This window comes from Haliotis rufescens, unplaced genomic scaffold, assembly GCF_023055435.1.
Source record: "Haliotis rufescens isolate VD_foot unplaced genomic scaffold, xgHalRufe1.0.p SCAF_17, whole genome shotgun sequence".
In the NCBI taxonomy this organism is placed as follows: domain Eukaryota; kingdom Metazoa; phylum Mollusca; class Gastropoda; order Lepetellida; family Haliotidae; genus Haliotis; species Haliotis rufescens.
In genome coordinates, this window is record NW_025963857.1 from 27,125,135 (window position 1) to 27,145,478 (window position 20,344).

General features: G+C 45.9%; 1 protein-coding gene across 1 annotated transcript; it reads left to right on the plus strand.

The window, feature by feature from the left end:
* The first annotated feature begins 2,007 nt into the window (after positions 1–2,007).
* On the plus strand, positions 2,008–14,547 carry LOC124138634 (mucin-2-like). Its single transcript, XM_048397253.1, has 3 exons — positions 2,008–2,287; positions 6,549–9,779; positions 11,390–14,547. Exons 1-3 carry the CDS (start codon positions 2,008–2,010, stop codon positions 14,545–14,547), a joined length of 6,669 nt encoding a protein of 2,222 aa, XP_048253210.1.
* The last annotated feature ends 5,797 nt before the right edge of the window (positions 14,548–20,344 follow it).

The following is a 20,344-nucleotide window of genomic DNA, read 5'->3' on the forward strand; positions in this document are numbered from 1 at the left end:
GATATGGCCATCTCTCAAGTGATGTTTCCGGGTGATATGGCCATCTCTCAAGTGATGTTTCCGGGTGATATGGCCATCTCTCAAGTGATGTTTCCCGAATGCTATGGCTACCTCTCAAGTGATGTTTCCGGGGGATATGGCTATCTATCAAGTGGTGTTTCCCGAGTGCTATGGCTACCTCTCAAGTGATGTTTCCGGGTGATATGGCTATCTCTCAAGTGATGTTTCCCGAGTGCTATGGCTACCTCTCAAGTAATGTTTCCGGGTGCTATGGCTACCTCTCAAGTGATGTTTCCCGAGTGCTATGGCTACCTCTCAAGTGATGTTTCCCGAGTGATATGGCTACCTCTCAAGTGATGTTTCCCAAATGCTATGGCTACCTCTCAAGTGATGTTTCCCGAGTGCTATGGCTACCTCTCAAGTGATGTTTCCGGGTGATATGGCCATTTCTCAAGTGATGTTTCCGGGTGATATGGCTACCTCTCAAGTGATGTTTCCCGAATGCTATGGCTACCTCTCAAGTGATGTTTCCCGAGTGCTATGGCTACCTCTCAAGTAATGTTTCCGGGTGCTATGGCTACCTCTCAAGTGATGTTTCCGGGTGATATGGCCATCTTTCAAGTGATGTTTCCGGGTGATATGGCCATCTCTCAAGTGATGTTTCCGGGTGATATGGCCATCTCTCAAGTGATGTTTCCGGGGGATATGGCTATCTCTCAAGTGATGTTTCCGAGTGCTATGGCTATCTATCAAGTGGTGTTTCCCGAGTGCTATGGCTACCTCTCAAGTGATGTTTCCGGGGGATATGGCCATCTCTCAAGTGATGTTTCCGGGGGATATGGCTATCTCTCAAGTGATGTTTCCGAGTGCTATGGCTATCTATCAAGTGGTGTTTCCCGAGTGCTATGGCTACCTCTCAAGTGATGTTTCCGGGGGATATGGCTATCTATCAAGTGGTGTTTCCCGAGTGCTATGGCTACCTCTCAAGTGATGTTTCCGGGTGATATGGCTATCTCTCAAGTGATGTTTCCCGAGTGCTATGGCTAACCTCTCAAGTGATGTTTCAGGGTGATATGGCTATCTCTCAAGTGATGTTTCCGGGTGCTATGGCTATCTCTCAAGTGATGTTTCCCAAATGCTATGGCTAGCTCTCAAGTGATGTTTCTGAGTGCTATGGCTACCTCTCAAGTGATGTTTCCCGAGTGCTTTGGCTACCTCTCAAGTGATGTTTCCGGGTGCTATGGCTATCTCTCAAGTGATGTTTCCCGAGTGCTATGGCTGCCCTCAAGTGATGTTTCCCGAGTGCTATGGCTTCTCTCAAGTGATGTTTCCCAAATGCTACGGCTGCCCTGAAGTGATGTTTCCCGAGTGCTATGGCTGCCCTCAAGTGATGTTTCCCGAGTGCTATGGCTGCCCTCAAGTGATGTTTCCCGAGTGCTATGGCTGCCCTCAAGTGATGTTTCCCGAGTGCTATGGCTATCTCTCAAGTGATGTTTCCCAAGTGCTATGGCTGCCCTCGAGTGATGTTTCCGGGTGCTATGGCTAACCCCTCAAGTGATGTTTTCCGGGTGCTATGGCTGCTCTCAAGTGATGTTTCCGGGGGATATGGCCATCTCTCAAGTGATGTTTCCGGGGGATATGGCTATCTCTCAAGTGATGTTTCCGAGTGCTATGGCTATCTATCAAGTGGTGTTTCCCGAGTGCTATGGCTACCTCTCAAGTGATGTTTCCGGGGGATATGGCTATCTATCAAGTGGTGTTTCCCGAGTGCTATGGCTACCTCTCAAGTGATGTTTCCGGGTGATATGGCTATCTCTCAAGTGATGTTTCCCGAGTGCTATGGCTAACCTCTCAAGTGATGTTTCAGGGTGATATGGCTATCTCTCAAGTGATGTTTCCGGGTGCTATGGCTATCTCTCAAGTGATGTTTCCCAAATGCTATGGCTAGCTCTCAAGTGATGTTTCTGAGTGCTATGGCTACCTCTCAAGTGATGTTTCCCGAGTGCTATGGCTACCTCTCAAGTGATGTTTCCGGGTGCTATGGCTATCTCTCAAGTGATGTTTCCCGAGTGCTATGGCTGCCCTCAAGTGATGTTTCCCGAGTGCTATGGCTTCTCTCAAGTGATGTTTCCCAAATGCTACGGCTGCCCTGAAGTGATGTTTCCCGAGTGCTATGGCTGCCCTCAAGTGATGTTTCCCGAGTGCTATGGCTGCCCTCAAGTGATGTTTCCCGAGTGCTATGGCTGCCCTCAAGTGATGTTTCCCGAGTGCTATGGCTATCTCTCAAGTGATGTTTCCCAAGTGCTATGGCTGCCCTCGAGTGATGTTTCCGGGTGCTATGGCTAACCCCTCAAGTGATGTTTTCCGGGTGCTATGGCTGCTCTCAAGTGATGTTTTCCGATTGATATGGCTGCCTCACCTTTAAGTCCGCTGAAAGGGGGACTATAAACTAACACCTGATCCTGGGCAGCGCTTCTTTAGCGATTAGGTTTCAGTCAGATTTTATTGGGTTTAATTATCACCATTTACGAATCAACTACAAATACAAACTGACATATCTTTTACATATAGAGATATACATTAAGTGACTTCATATTTCCAGGGGGCACGGGTGGCCCAGTCGGCTATGGCTACGCGATTCGCTTTGCAGAGTTGCGTCCCTTGTACCCGCCCAGTTGACGCCGATTATGTTTCTAGTTTGTCAGGACCAAACTCGCGCTTGTGGGTTTCACCAAAGTGATAAACATTTGAGACCTGCATCACTTCAGGCTTTCCTCCCACATGAAGCTGACACGCCTGATATAACTGGAATAGTGTTTCTAAGCGGCGTTAAACCCAACTCACTCACTCACTCATATTTGCAGGGGTTAATGGGTATTTGAGGCCTAGGGATTTCGTTAAGCCAGAAGTTTCAAATATGTTTGAAGATGAGATAAGAGTATTGTAACTGATTGTAGTTTAAGTTTTCATATGAGAAACATACGAATACAAAATGCTCCAAGACTTTGGTGCCAAATATACGTCAAGAGTTAAGTAGTATTACTTCAGTGATTCTGATTCTCCTTTCATTTGATGTAGGGGGCACGGGTGACCCAGTCGTCTAAGGCGCCGCGATTCGCTGTGCAGAGTTGCGTCCCTTGGGCACGCCAGAAACCTATGATTGTGGGTTCGAATCCCGGTTCGCCCCAATTATGTTTCTAGGTTTGTCAGCACCATACCCGTGCTCGTGGGTATCACCGAAGTGGTAAACGTCTGAGATCTGCATCACTTCGGGCTTTCCTCCCACATTAAGCTGACACGCCGCGATATAACTGGAATACTGTTAAGAGCGGCGTTAAACCCAACTCACTCACTCACTCACTCACACATTTGATATATATATATCTCATAAGCCAGAATCCAAAACCTACACACCTAGAGATACGTTGCTAAGCAACAGACAACACAATGGTATCCTCGTAATTTAGAGGTCACTGACCTGCATCAATATAAATCGCTAAGTACTGACAGTTTGAAGTAGGTCTTTTAAGAATTCACGACAAAATTGAATACAGAAAACCAATAAGAGCTGAAATTATTTATTCATAAAAAAACTGTCTTTGCAACTATGTCCCGCAAAGCAATTTTAACACTTGAACTATTGAGTTCCGATACATCAACATAGAATTACAATTGTCGAAACGAGGAACGCAGAACGAAACAGAGTTCAAATATAAAATTTATCGAAATTATATTTTTTACATTTTTATCATAACGATAAATTCCAATATAAAACATGATCAAAGGATGCATAAGTGGCCAAGTGTGTAAACAGTCGCAGAAACTGGGCGCTATGTAAGAAGCGTTGGTTAAAGCCGAATGGTAATTATGTCTACCGTCCCAAAAGCCTACAACTGGCCGCATCAACTTGCTGCACGTATTCCCAATATTTCCTCCATAGTGTGTCGTTACCTGCAGGCGTCCATTTACTGCTTTAATGTAGCTGTGGGTTGTATCTTGGTATTGAGACGGCACGTAATGCCCTGGGGGAAACCTAACGACAGGCTATGGCGACTTTGTTGTAATCAAATGATACTAATCTAAGGGCGACTAACGATGATGCAATACTTGTATTCACAAAAATTGCCACCATTTGGGCTCTCGGTTTTTAATAGCAATTAGCACCTTTAGGTAGAATTTCTTAGCGTTTTGGGCGTTTAGCGTTGAGCGTTTTTACATTTTGGGCGTTGATTGTACGCCCTGGGGCGTTCTGGGTAATGGGGTTAAGAAACTGTTTGACGTTAAACGTCTCCAGTGTCGTAAATTATACATGACACCTTTTTTATAACATTCGTGGCACCAAATTATTAAAAGTATGGGGCGATGTGGTGGCGTAGTGGATTAAACGTTCACTCATCACGCCAAAGGCCCGGGTTCGATTCCAGGGGTACAATTTATTGCTGGTGCCGTGATGTTTTGGTCCGAATTGTTAAACAAAACTCAGAGTTACTCCCCCTAGATACATTTCATTCGGAAAATATCGTAAATATACGGGAATGGCGTCTTACATCTTTAATCCGAGATACAAAATTGCGGTTGGTATGTTGTAAATGTAATGCCAACAGGTCGGCAATTTGAGCGAGGAGCATATGAAACGGACCTTACATAATAGCGGGCTACATTAAAAATAATGGAATAGGCTTCCGCTTATCAGAATCCGATATTCATGTGTAAGGTAGAATAAAGTATTTTATGATCCCTTGTTGAACTTTGAAAAAACGACGATAGACAGTGATAGATGTATGCTTTTGTTGAGCATCTATAGGGAGGTTACTTGTGCAAATATGAGCCAAATCATAAATTCATCTCAACAAATAGATAAGCGATAGAACCGATTCTAACTAAAATATTAGTGTCATGTTATATTCCTCTGTTACATTTGTACAACTGGTTTTTTTCTGTAAGACATTACATATTCATACGTGTTGAATATATACAAAAAGCGATTGCTTTTAGTAATGGTATATCTATACAAAGCAAAATTGATTCCAGAATTGTTATGGATGGAAACAAGACATTTCAAAAACGTCTTCAAACTTTAAAAAATATCACGATTTAAATTTATCTATTATGTACGTTATACTTTCACGTGTCTTTATGTTTTGGCACAGAACAGGTACAGCTTTACTCATTCTCAAAATCCCAGTGTATGGTGGACGGTTAACTTAAGTGCTGTCAACTAGAGACCATGTCTAAAAGGTCCTGTATGCCTAGCTGGGATAATTTCCTACAGAAGTTATTCCTATCATTGGTAATGTCATTACAATTACTAGGTGGTCTAGTGGTAGAGTGTCCGCCCGGTGAGCGGAAGGTCTGGGGTTCGATCCCCGAACGTGTCATACCAAAAGACGTAAAAAGATGGCACTTGTTGTTTCCATGCCTTGCGCTCGGCATTAAGGGGCTAAAACAAGGAGTGGTGGGTTCGGCGTCAGTGTAAGTTGTCTGAGTGGGATATCTATGTTAAACTGCGTCATGGCATCACAGTGGGATAGTACTATTAAACCGGAATGCGTACCGACTAGTACAAGCAGCCACACCATTCCACCCCACGTCGTTAAAATTACATTCGATACACCTCTCTGTCAATATCTAGACCAGGGTATGAAACTCCCCAAAATTTCAGCCAGACCACAGGACTGGCTAGCTGAAATACTTGCCAGCCCTGACCAAAACCTGCCTGCCCACTATCATCATATGTTTCTCAGGACAAGCTAACGGGTTTCTTTTTGGTTACATTTTATCATTCATCTTTACATGTGAATTAATGCTTATCATTGGGAATATTTAGAATATTTTCACATATGAAATATAACCTGACCGTCGGGCAGGGGGATTTGAAAATCTGGCAGCCCGAGTTGAAATCAACCCGTCTCGGACGGTCGGGCAGGCAGTTATTTCGAACACTGTCTAGACCCGTGAAGTCCGTGATAGAAAAGGTCTTCAGCAACCCACACTTGCCGTAAAAAGGCGACTATGCTTTTCGTAAGGCGACTAACGGGATCGGGTGGTCAGGCTCGCTGACTTGGTTGATGCATGTCATCGATCCCAATTGCATGGATCGGTGCTCATGATGTCAATCACTGGATTGTCTGCTCAAGACACGATTATTTACAGACCGCCGTCATATAGCTGGAATATTGCTGAGTGCGGCGTTAAACATCAAACAAACAATCTCTGTTAATATCTAAGCATCCACTAAGCATCAAGAAGATCACATCAGGTGCGAGAACTTTAACGTCACAATGGATGCGACAGATCTTGAAGTCAATTAGATGTCAGTTAAAAAAGGCTTCATGTCTGTACTTCACAAAAACAAACAACAAACAAACATGCAAAAGCAATATATACTATGGTTTTGCAGAAGAAGAGGTTGGTATTTTGATTCTGTTCTGTTCTTGATTAAAGAGTGCAGTGGTGGATATTTTGAATTGTTGAACTTAAAAGTTGACCTTGATATAGCCAGGGTCGAACAAGTGGGATTATGGAAGTGAACGAAGACCAATTATAAGCTCACGTTGGCGATGCGCCGCAATCATCAACTCAACCTCCCAACCATCAGCCCACCTTCCCAACCACCAGTCCACCTTCCCAACCATCAGCCCACCTTCCCAACCATCAGTCCACCTTCCCAACCACCAGTCCACCTTCCCAACCATCAGCCCACCTTCCCAACCATCAGCCCACCTTCCCAACCATCAGCCCACCTTCCCAACAATCAGCCCACCTTCCCAACCACCAGCCCACCTTCCCAACCATCAGCCCACCTTCCCAACCACCAGCCCACCTTCCCAACCATCAGCCCCAGTCCCAACCATCAGCCCACCTTCCCAACCATCAGCCCACCTTCCCAACCATCAGCCCACCTTCCCAACAATCAGCCCACCTTCCCAACCATCAGCCCCCCTTCCCAACCATCAGTCCACCTTCCCAACCACCAGCCCACCTTCCCAACCATCAGCCCCAGTCCCAACCATCAGCCCACCTTCCCAACCATCAGCCCACCTTCCCAACCATCAGTCCACCTTCCCAACCATCAGCCCACCTTCCCAACAATCAGCCCACCTTCCCAACCACCAGTCAACCTTCCAAACCATCAGCCCACCTTCCAAACCATCAGCCCACCTTCCAAACCATCAGCCCACCTTCCAAACCACCAGTCCACCTTCCCAACCATCAGCCCCAGTCCCAACCATCAGTCCACCTTCCCAACCACCAGCCCACTTTCCCAACCATCAGTCCACCTTCCAAACCACCAGTCCACCTTCCCAACCATCAGGCCCAGTCCCAACCATCAGTCCACCTTCCCAACCACCAGCCCACTTTCCCAACCATCAGTCCACCTTCCAAACCATCAGCCCACCTTCCCAACCATCAGCCCCAGTCCCAACCATCAGCCCACCTTCCCAACCATCAGCCCAAGTCCCAACCATCAGTCCACCTTCCCAACCACCAGCCCACTTTCCCAACCATCAGTCCACCTTCCCAACCATCAGCCCCAGTCCCAACCATCAGCCCACCTTCCCAACCACCAGCCCACTTTCCCAACCATCAGTCCACCTTCCCAACCACCAGCCCACTTTCCCAACCATCAGTCCACCTTCCAAACAATCAGCCTACCTTCCCAACAATCAGCCCACCTTCCCAACCACCAGTCAACCTTCCCAACCATCAGCCCACCTTCCAAACCATCAGCCCACCTTCCAAACCATCAGCCCACCTTCCAAACCACCAGTCCACCTTCCAAACCATCAGCCCCAGTCCCAACTATCAGCCCACTTTCCCAACCATCAGCCCCAGTCCCAACCATCAGCCCACCTTCCCAACCATCAGCCCACCTTCCCAACCACCAGTCCACCTTCCCAACCATCAGCCCACCTTCCCAACCATCAGTCCACCTTCCCAACCACCAGTCCACCTTCCCAACCATCAGCCCACCTTCCCAACCATCAGCCCACCTTCCCAACCATCAGCCCACCTTCCCAACAATCAGCCCACCTTCCCAACCACCAGCCCACCTTCCCAACCATCAGCCCACCTTCCCAACCACCAGCCCACCTTCCCAACCATCAGCCCCAGTCCCAACCATCAGCCCACCTTCCCAACCATCAGCCCACCTTCCCAACCATCAGCCCACCTTCCCAACAATCAGCCCACCTTCCCAACCATCAGCCCCCCTTCCCAACCATCAGTCCACCTTCCCAACCACCAGCCCACCTTCCCAACCATCAGCCCCAGTCCCAACCATCAGCCCACCTTCCCAACCATCAGCCCACCTTCCCAACCATCAGCCCACCTTCCCAACCATCAGCCCACCTTCCCAACCATCAGCCCACCTTCCCAACCATCAGTCCACCTTCCCAACCATCAGCCCACCTTCCCAACAATCAGCCCACCTTCCCAACCACCAGTCAACCTTCCAAACCATCAGCCCACCTTCCAAACCATCAGCCCACCTTCCAAACCATCAGCCCACCTTCCAAACCACCAGTCCACCTTCCCAACCATCAGCCCCAGTCCCAACCATCGGTCCACCTTCCCAACCACCAGCCCACTTTCCCAACCATCAGTCCACCTTCCAAACCACCAGTCCACCTTCCCAACCATCAGGCCCAGTCCCAACCATCAGTCCACCTTCCCAACCACCAGCCCACTTTCCCAACCATCAGTCCACCTTCCAAACCATCAGCCCACCTTCCCAACCATCAGCCCCAGTCCCAACCATCAGCCCACCTTCCCAACCATCAGCCCAAGTCCCAACCATCAGTCCACCTTCCCAACCACCAGCCCACTTTCCCAACCATCAGTCCACCTTCCCAACCATCAGCCCCAGTCCCAACCATCAGCCCACCTTCCCAACCACCAGCCCACTTTCCCAACCATCAGTCCACCTTCCCAACCACCAGCCCACTTTCCCAACCATCAGTCCACCTTCCAAACAATCAGCCTACCTTCCCAACAATCAGCCCACCTTCCCAACCACCAGTCAACCTTCCCAACCATCAGCCCACCTTCCAAACCATCAGCCCACCTTCCAAACCATCAGCCCACCTTCCAAACCACCAGTCCACCTTCCAAACCATCAGCCCCAGTCCCAACCATCAGCCCACTTTCCCAACCATCAGCCCCAGTCCCAACCATCAGCCCACCTTCCCAACCATCAGTCCACCTTCCCAACCACCAGTCCACCTTCCCAACCATCAGCCCACCTTCCCAACCACCAGTCCACCTTCCCAACCATCAGCCCACCTTCCCAACCATCAGCCCACCTTCCCAACCATCAGCCCACCTTCCCAACAATCAGCCCACCTTCCCAACCACCAGCCCACCTTCCCAACCATCAGCCCACCTTCCCAACCACCAGCCCACCTTCCCAACCATCAGCCCCAGTCCCAACCATCAGCCCACCTTCCCAACCATCAGCCCACCTTCCCAACCATCAGCCCACTTTCCCAACCATCAGTCCACCTTCCCAACCACCAGCCCACCTTCCCAACAATCAGCCCACCTTCCCAACCACCAGTCCACCTTCCCAACCATCAGCCCACCTTCCAAACCATCAGTCCACCTTCCAAACCTTCAGCCCACCTTCCCAACCATCAGCCCACCTTCCCAACCATCAGCCCACCTTCCCAACCATCAGTCCACCTTCCCAATCATCAGCACGCCTTCCCAACCATCAGCCCACCTTCCCAACCATCAGACCACCTTCCCAACTATCAGCCCACCTTCCAAACCATCACGTTGGCGATGTGTCAAGATGAACTTATAATCGAGTCCGGACTAGAAAGAAACTAACGATAGCACACAACCATCCTGCCTTATGTCCCTGAAGTTGTGACATCGTTTCACGCTCACGCACAGAGCTTCGTGTTACGACTGCCTTTATTCCCATTCTTTAACAAAGGCTTCATCATCATCATCATCATCATCATCATCATAAACGGCATTAACATCATCGCCATAACCATCACCATCATCTTTATTGCAATAATCACCATCATCATCATTATCTTCTTCATCATCATCATCATCATCATCACCATCGTCATAATCAGCATCAGCATCATCGCCATAAACCATTTTTCCGGTGTCCCCCGCCGTGATATTGCTGAAATATTTCTAAAAGCGGCGTAAAACCATATTCGTTCACTCACTCATCGCCATAATCATCACCATCATCTGCAATAATCATGTTGAATAAGCTTTTACCAAATCACGAAAAAGGGGAACATCTACTTCAGATCGTTTGTTTATCATATCGTATAAATATATCCCAAAATAGTCCCAACCTTACTCTTACGTTTAACTTTATCTATTCACGGTCACCGCATCAAATGTCACCGCGATAACCGTTTTCATAGAACGTTTGTTCCGAAATTTCGAATAAAAATTTTCAACGGCATACAAGATGTTTTATAAGCCTTATCAACCCTTCTTTACGTCCATCCCTTTCTAATACGATCACATATAATGCTGTATATGGACACCTTATTTGCATAAATAGACTATAATTCAAATTTCTACAGACTTGCATAGCAAAACCAAGCAAGATGAAGGGCCCACAAAAATAACTTAATTCATCTCGGTGAATTTGACGACCTAAGTTCTTGCAAGGAAACCCACTCTCGACGACCGATGCGCTACCGCTCACGTTCAACAGACATTCTCTAATGAATTTTTCATGAGTTTTACTCGTGAGAAATGAATTAACATTGAACATATACCGCATTTGCTAATTGCCTAAAGAGGATGGTTCTTTTTCCACCAAACTCGTCCAATGTGAAATTCTTCATCCGGGCGTTTTTGCCGTCGAGCGAGTGAAGAGCGTTCAGCGGCGACGATCATGGAGATCACACTAGCTGTCGCCATCTTTAATACGCTTTCATCTCAGCATGGAGACGATTTTTTCTCATCAACCTGTCATATTACAAGTTTGAAGTGAGTTTAGTCGTTCCTCTGCGTCATGTCTCGAGAGGTACATGGCGGGAGTCATGACTGTCAACCCCTTATTGGGCGGTTGGAGGGGCATATTGACAGGCGACGAGAATCACAGTTTGGAGGAGATTAGGAACTCGTACAGCTGGAGTGGAAATGGTTGCAGTGTGAAGCATAACGCTCTAGGCCCTAACGTGCTGACCGTGTGACGATGTAACGTGAAGAGCCCCACCATGTCTCGACCGTCAAACCCATACCTCACCTCCCTAACCATCAGCTCACCCTCCACACTACCCGTACACCATCCAACCACCAGGCCGACTGCCAAACATCTGCTTAATTCACAACCATCAATTCAACTTCCCAACCATCAGTTCAACTCCATAAACATTCAGTTCAACCTCCTAACCATCAGTTCCACCTCCCAACCATCAGTTCAACCTCCCAACCATCAGTTCAACCTCCCATCCATCAGTTCAATCTCCCAACCATCAGTTCAACCACCCAAACATCAGTTCAACCACCAAACCATCAGTTCAACCACCAAACCATCAGTTCAACCACCCAACCATCAGTTCCACCTCCCAACCATCAGTTCCACCTCCCAACCATCAGTTCAACCTCCCATCCATCAGTTCCACCTCCCAACCATCAGTTCCACCTCCCAACCATCAGTTCCACCTCCCAACCATCAGTTCCACCTCCCAACCATCAGTTCAACCTCCCATCCATCAGTTAAATCTCCCAACCATCAGTTCAACCACCCAAACATCAGTTCAACCACCAAACCATCAGTTCAACCACCAAACCATCAGTTCAACCACCCAACCATCAGTTCCACCTCCCAACCATCAGTTCCACCTCCCAACCATCAGTTCAACCTCCCATCCATCAGTTCCACCTCCCAACCATCAGTTCCACCTCCCATCCATCAGTTCCACCTCCCAACCATCAGTTCAACTTCCCAACCATCAGCTCCACCTCCCAACCATCAGTTCAACCTCCCATCCATCAGTTCCACCTCCCAACCATCAGTTCAACCACCCAACCATCAGTTCCACCTCCCAACCACCAGTTCAACCTCCCAACCATCAGTTAGACCTCCCATCCATCAGTTTAACCTCCCATCAATCAGTTCAACCTCCCATCCATCAGTTCATCCAACCAACCACCAGTTCAACCTCCCAACCAGCAGTTCAACCTCCCATCCATCAGTTCAACCTCCCAACTTTCAGTTCAACCTCCCATCCATCAGTTCATCCAACCAACCACCAGTTCCACCTCCCAACCATCAGTTCAACCTCCCATCCATCAGTTCCACCTCCCAACCATCAGTCCAACCTCCCAACCATCAGTTCCACCTCCCAACCATCAGTTCAACCTCCCATCCATCAGTTCCACCACCCAACCATCAGTTCAACCTCCCAACCATCAGTTCCACCTCCCAACCATCAGTTCAACCTCCCATCCATCAGTTCCACCTCCCAACCATCAGTTCAACCACGCAACCATCAGTTCCACCTCCCAACCACCAGTTCAACCTCCTCACCATCAGTTAGACCTCCCATCCATCAGTTTAACCTCCCATCCATCAGTTCAACCTCCCATCCATCAGTTCATCCAACCAACCACCAGTTCAACCTCCCAACCAGCAGTTCAACCTCCCATCCATCAGTTCAACCTCCCAACCATCAGTTCAACCTCCCATTCATCGGTTCAACCTCTCAACCATCAGTTCAACCTCCCAATCATCAGTTCAACCACCCATCCATCAGTTCAACTAACCAACCACCAGTTCAACCTCCCAACTATCAGTTCAACCACCCAACCATCAGTTCAACCTCCCAACCATCATTTCAACCACCCAACCATCAGTTCAACCTCCCAATCATCAGTTCAACCACCCAACCATCAGTTCAACCACCCAATCATCAGTTCAACCTCCCATCCATCAGTTCAACCTCCCAATCATCAGTTCAACCAACCAACCATCAGTTCAACCTCCCAACCATCAGTTCAACCACCCAATCATCAGTTCAACCACCCAACCATCAGTTCAACCTCCCAATCATCAGTTCAACCTCCCAACCATCAGTTCAACCACCCGACCATCAGTTCAACCTCCCAATCATCAGTTCAACCACCCAACCATCAGTTCAACCAACCAACCACCAGTTCAACCTCCCAACTATCAGTTCAACCACCCAACTATCAGTTCAACCACCCAACCATCAGTTCAACCACCCAACCATCAGTTCAACCTCCCAACCATCAGTTCAACCTCCCAACCATCAGTTCAACCAACCAACCATCAGTTCAACCTCCCATCCATCAGTTCAACCTCCCAACCATCAGTTCAACCTCCCATCCATCAGTTCAACCTCCCATCCATCAGTTCAACCAACCAACCAGCAGTTCAACCTCCCAACCAGCAGTTCAACCTCCCATCCATCAGTTCAACCTCCCAACCATCAGTTCAACATCTCATTCATCGGTTCAACATCTCAACCATCAGTTCAACCTCCCAACCATCAGTTCCACCACCCAACCATCAGTTCAACCAACCAACCACCAGTTCAACCTCCCAACTATCAGTTAGACCTCCCATCCATCAGTTCAACCTCCCAACCATCAGTTCAACCTCCCAACTATCAATTCAACCACCCCCCAACCATCAGTTCAACCTCCCAACTATCAGTTCAACCACCCAACCATCAGTTCAACCACCCAACTATCAGTTCAACCACCCAACCATCAGTTCAACCTCCCAACTATCAGTTCAACCTCCCAACCATCAGTTCAACCTCCCAACTATCAGTTCAACCTCCCAACCATCAGTTCAACCTCCCAACCATCAGTTCAACCTCCCAACCATCAGTTCAACCTCCCATCCATCAGTTCAACCTCCCAACCATCAGTTCAATCTCCCATCCATCAGTTCAACCTCCCATCCATCAGTTCAACCAACCAACCATCAGTTCAACCTCCCAACTATCAATTCAACCACCCCCCAACCATCAGTTCAACCTCCCAACTATCAGTTCAACCACCCAACCATCAGTTCAACCACCCAACTATCAGTTCAACCACCCAACCATCAGTTCAACCTCCCAACTATCAGTTCAACCTCCCAACCATCAGTTCAACCTCCCAACTATCAGTTCAACCTCCCAACCATCAGTCCAACCTCCCAACCATCAGTTCAACCTCCCAACCATCAGTTCAACCTCCCATCCATCAGTTCAACCTCCCAACCATCAGTTCAACCTCCCATCCATCAGTTCAACCTCCCATCCATCAGTTCAACCAACCAACCATCAGTTCAACCTCCCAACCATCAGTTCAACCTCCCAACCATCAGTTCAACCTCCCAACCATCAGTTCAACCTCCCAACTATCAGTTCAACCACCCAACCATCAGCCCACCTTCCCAACAATAAACTCAACTCCACAACCATCAGCTCACACTATCAAACATCAGATCAGCTCAGCTCAGCTAACCATAGCTCAGCTCAGCTCAGCTCAGCTCAGCTCAGCTCACTCCATGCTGATTACATGGATTCTTGCTCATAATGTCCCTGGTCCAGACTCGATTATCGTTGTTATGAAGCTTGAAAACAATCTTATGTCATTCGAATCGGACGCAAGCACGACGCTATGGCAACCGGTACTCCGTAGATCCAGGGTATTTATCAGAATGTAATGGAAATATAATACCCTGCATAATCGAGTGTGCTCTCCCCAATCATCATCGTACATATTAGTCTGTCAATCAGACCCTAGAGATTATATTAAAAATGGAATCCAACTCAAGTCTAGAATGGGTGGCCAAGACCAGACAACGTCAGCCCTGAAATGAAGCATTGATATGGACTCCATTTATATTATTTTGCAAATATATATATTTAAATAAGATAATTTTCTTTCTGGGATGTCAGTCTGCCTATATACTTGCACTGAGAGAATCTGGGGACAAAATATAATAAATGTGAACGCCAGATACTGAAGCAGGTAATATTGGGTTTTTATGCGTCATCCAAGATGAATCAAATATTCTAGAGGGGCCGATATTTTATAATGGGGAGGAGGGAGGGGGTCGATCGAGACAAATTATTTTCAAACTTTTTTCGACATATGCAATTACATTTAGCAACCATGAGTGACGGAAAATGTATTTGCCATCCATAATATATTACGAATTCAAGCTTTCATCTGACAATTTATCGAGATTATTCACGCGCGTGAAATAGAAGAACAAAAGGAAACGCACTAGACTACAAAAAAACATTAATCACTTACATTTTATTTTTGCGTTTTTAGAGAAAGGATTTGGGGGACTATTTTAATACATTTTTTTCAAAGATAGAAATAGTTAGATATTTCTTCCAGCAGATGTTAATACATGTATATCATCAAAAGAAATATTTATAATTAGGCTCAATTTGTCGTTGTGTTTCATATTTCTTAAACGTGTTTTGCTTATAAGAGGCGGACCATTTGATATTTGTCGGTTGTGTGTGTGTGTGTGTGTGTGTGTGTGTGTGTGTGTGTGTGTGTGTGTGTGTGTGTGTGTGTGTGTGTGTGTGTGCGTGCGAGAGAGTCTGGATTTATTTTAAGACCATCACCTTGCAGCAGTAGCAGTGTAACTGTAGTGACAGGCTGTTCCTTTTTTGTTCTGAAGCATAATTTATTTTTTTAAATTTCAGCCTCACAGCTACTCTGCCCATTACACTTAATGGGGTCCGTTTCGGCAGATTATCGAGACCGATTATTCTCTGGTGCTGACGGTTTGCATTATGCTTCGCGAATAACAAATAATTTAATATCAAACTTGTTGCAGTGAATGTCTTTTAATCCCACTAGTGGAGAAGTTTTGTTTTTGTAGCATCGCACTAAAGACGTATGTCGTCTTTCGATCTCCAGAGTTTCTTCAATAACAAATTTGCAAAATGTTGCAATTTAGACGACACTCATAATGTTTTATTAATATATTTATGATATGCCGCTGAGAATACGTATACAGTGTAACATTACTAGGATAGGCTGGATTATTATTGCTTTTCGTGGATATGCTATAGATATGTATCTCTCCATTGTCACTGATCAGGCTCATACGCGCTGAAGTTCACCTGGATAAAAAAAACACTTTCTAAATTTTCAAACCATATTTTCAAGTCAATTTACCAATAACGTATAATTTTTTCAAATTATGAAATGGATGCTTCTGAGATAAAGTGGTATAGAAAAAATGTCGGACATGAAGGCTATGACAATTAACATCTTTCACCAGGTGAGCTACGATTTGGGAGGCAACGGATAAAACAGCTATACCACACTCATCATAAGAGTTCAATTGATTTAAAAGATTTGATTAATCTGGTGGGCTGCGATTTGATCGTATTTTGTGAAAGTTGTTTGTCGATCCTTTTCGTGAGTATCAGGAATGATATCACGAGGACTATCGCAGCAGTGTTGATTAAAAAGCCCGAATGTCAAAGCAGCAAGTGATTTACATATCACTGTACAGGGTACCCTTTCTTTCCAAGGTGGTGTTACGTCTCAGACGGTTTGTATGTAGGTTCCGTGCGGTATTGTCATGCAAATATATAGTGTCATCATTTAAGATCTTTTGGTGGGGAAGCGGCGAGAGATCGAACCACCAACCTCTCTACGGGCAGGCGTTCAAAACACTGGAGCAGGAAGGCGGAACCAAAAGAGTTTGGCCAAGGTGTATTGTTTATCCTCGAATTACAGTGAGTGAGTGAGTATGGTTTTACGCCGCTTTTAGCAATATTCCAGCAATATCACGGCGGGGGACACCAGAAATGGGCTTCACACATTGTACCCATGTCGGGAATCGAACCCGGGTCTTCGGCGTGACGAGCAAACGCTTTAACCACTAGGCTACCCGACCGCCCCTTCGACTTACAGACAATTATATATATGGTTACAATAAAGAGGGAAGATCTGACATTTTAGCCATATATTTGAGGTGTATTAGTAGTGTGTTTCTTGTTTTGTTTTGTTTGTTTGTTTGTTTGTTTGTTTGTTGTTGTTTTGTTTGTTTTTGGGGGGGCATCTTTTGGCTAGTGATGTGCTGACTGTTTCCTTCGACTGCGAGGCACCCCACTCCTTACGATTGTAATGTTTGTTTGTTTGTTTGTTTATTTGTTGTTTAACGCCGCACACTGGTCGAGTCTGGACCAGACAATCCAGTGATTGACATCACGAGCATCGATCCACGCAATTGAGATCGATGACATGTATCAAACCAAGTCAGTGAGCCTGACCATCCGATCACGTAAGTCGTTTTGCCTCTTACGACAAGCATAGTCGCCTTTTACGGCAAGCATGGGTTGCTGAAGACCTATTCTACCCCGGATCTTCACGGGTCTAAGATTATAATGGAGGTAACTGAGTATAGAGCAGCCAACTCATTGAACATAACGCTTGAGGATCAATCACCAAAGGATATCGATGAACTGTTGCATGTTGCCTATGATGAACTGTTGGGGAGGCTGCCTATGATAAGCCACGTTGGATGAAGGAATGTCAGCGTTTGGGAGATGACCTCTGCCCTTGTAGACCACCACAAGAACCACAAAATAAAACATTGGTGCTGTCCAAAACCTTGTACGACACAACAGGCGCATTGCACTCCAGGAGGTCAGGAAGAGCACAGGATCCTCAGAAGAAACAATCAAGAACATCTACATATGTCAAGGTTTGTGTCCGGTGGATTCGCAGAAAGCTGTTGGATGAAATCGAGGCTACGCGGTTCCTCTTATCCTCTAAGGCCTTGTTAACTAGATAACATCGCAACGAAGAAGAATTTCATTTTAGGCTTGTGGTGAGGCCTGGATCAACTTTCATGATGCCAAAGAAACAAGAATCCACGGAGTGGAAACACTTAAGGTCTTCCAAAACCAAGACGTCTGAAGGAACAAGATTCGTTAAGAGTGAGTGTGTAAGTGTGTATGGTTTTACGCCGCTTTTAGCAATATTCCAGCAATATCACGGCGGGGGACACCAGAAATGGGCTTCACACAATGTACCCATGTCGGGAATCGAACCCGGTTCTTCGGCGTGACGAGCGAACGCATTAACCACTAGGCTACCCGACCGCCCCGGATGCGTTAAGAACGTTATGCACACCTTCTGTTGGGACAACTGTGAATGGTGAATATTATGCCAATGTATTGAAATGATTGCGTGATTGTATGAAAGAGAAGCGTCGCGGACAACTAAGACATGGTGTTTCCCTCCATGAGGGCAGGTCACAATAGCTGCTGTACCTGATTGCGGATACCAGCTTCATCCCCATCCATCTTTTTCATGTCATCGATCCCAATTGCGTGGATCGATGCTCATGACATCAAACACTGGATTGTCTGGTCCATACTCGATTATTTACAGACCGCTGTCATACAGCTGGAATATTGCTGAGTGCGGCGTTAAACAACAAACAAACAAACCAGATCTAGCTTCATGGCACTGCAATCTGATTTCAAATTTCAAATACACTTGCCTGGTCAAAGACTTTACGTGGGCCAATAATCGGTTGCTGCTGCTGCGGTCGTTGTGTCAGGTGCGGATTTACCTTTCTACACGACAGGATAACTGAATTAAATTCAAGTTCACAACAGTATTTCAGTTCTGAGTGAGTGAGTCAGTCAGTCAGTCAGTGAGGTGGGTTTAATGCCGCTTTAACAGTATTTCAGTCATATCACGGCCTGTCCGCTAAATGTGGGAGGAAAGACCGAAGTGATGCAGGTCTCGGACGTTTACCACTTCGGTGAATCCCACGAGCACTAGAGACAGAGAGAGAGAGAGAGAGAGAGAGAGAGAGAGAGAGAGAGAGAGAGAGAGAGAGAGAGAGAGAGAGAGAGAGAGAGAGAGAGAGAGAGAGAGAGAGAGAGAGAGAAGAGAGAGAGAGAGAGAGGACGCTCTTTTAAATCTTCGTAGAATGAGCATGCTCGATTGTGCTTTAAAAGTTGTTAAAGTAGACACCAAAGGCTGGAGCTGCTGGAACAAATCATACAGTCTTATGGTTGTATTTTGCCACGCTCAATGTTCATGCATATATATCAAAATGAAACAGATGAGGCGGTTCCACTGGATTCTTTTAGTTCAAGTTTAGGTTGGTAAATCAGTGCAAGGGAATTGGCTATTGACTGAATAATATCAGACCATCGATATTCCTGAAACATAAGTTAACCTTCTTGGCCAAATCACCTGATTAGATTTTGCCAGGCCGAGCAGAAATACAGATTCATTTGAATAAAGAAACAGCAGGAAGAGGAGCACAGTCGGTTCCCATGGAGATTCCTACTTTTTAACTAAATGTCTCACCTCCAAATTGCACATAGATGTTATCGGTGAGGAAGTCCAGCATTTCACATAGTGTTTTCTCAGACAAGATAAGTTTAAATGTGTATTTGCCTTATTACATTTCTTGAATTGTTTGGTATTTGTTATTCCCAAACATTTCCATCTCGGTCTGTACATATGTACATGTATATACACATTCATCAGTGTTTATATGTTTATGGGGAGGTTTAAGATGTGTGTTAAAAAAGGGTAATAATATATTACACATGTACATTTGATCACATTTTGTGTCATTATTTTTATTGTCTATGTTATCTATTTATATCCGATATTGTTTGTTTGTTTGTTTGGGTTGAACATATAGATATTATTGTATATGACTTCGTAGTTAATGATACATTATAATTTTCTGTGTAATGTTTTCAGAAGTTTTGTTTTTCTTTTTATATATGAATTCCTAATGTTTGTTAAGTGTTCGGTTAAAAATATATCGCACAATTAAATTATAGAAGTGATGAAGTCATCCCTATTATTGTTATTATTTTTAGATGTTTGTGTTTTACTTATTGTTACTGCATATTATTTAAACTTTTTATTGTTTTGAAAATTACAAACGATGTGATTTGACAAGATTCAGGAAAAACATCGAAAATATGCGGACCTCGCTTTCGAAATGTCACGCTTGCATCCCAAGTACCAAGTTGTCCGACTCCCCATTGTTCTCGGTACCTCAGGTTTGGTACCTCCAAATCTGTTAACTGACATTGGGAGAGTACCGGGTTTGCTACCAGAATACAGCCCTTCTGACAATCTGGGTAATGCAGAAGGCTGCAGTGTTGGGGAATCTTCATATTCTCCGAAAAGTTCTGGATGGGTTTGACTTGGCAGCGCTTCCTGGGAGAAGTCCCATTCGCTGTCTGGGCTGCGTGTAGAGGGGGAAAGGGCCCTGAGCTGATGATAAGCCAAACCAGCCTGACTGTGCCAGGATCACCCAAAACCCTCTTTGCTGCATTTATATTTTAATCTAGTAATAATACGA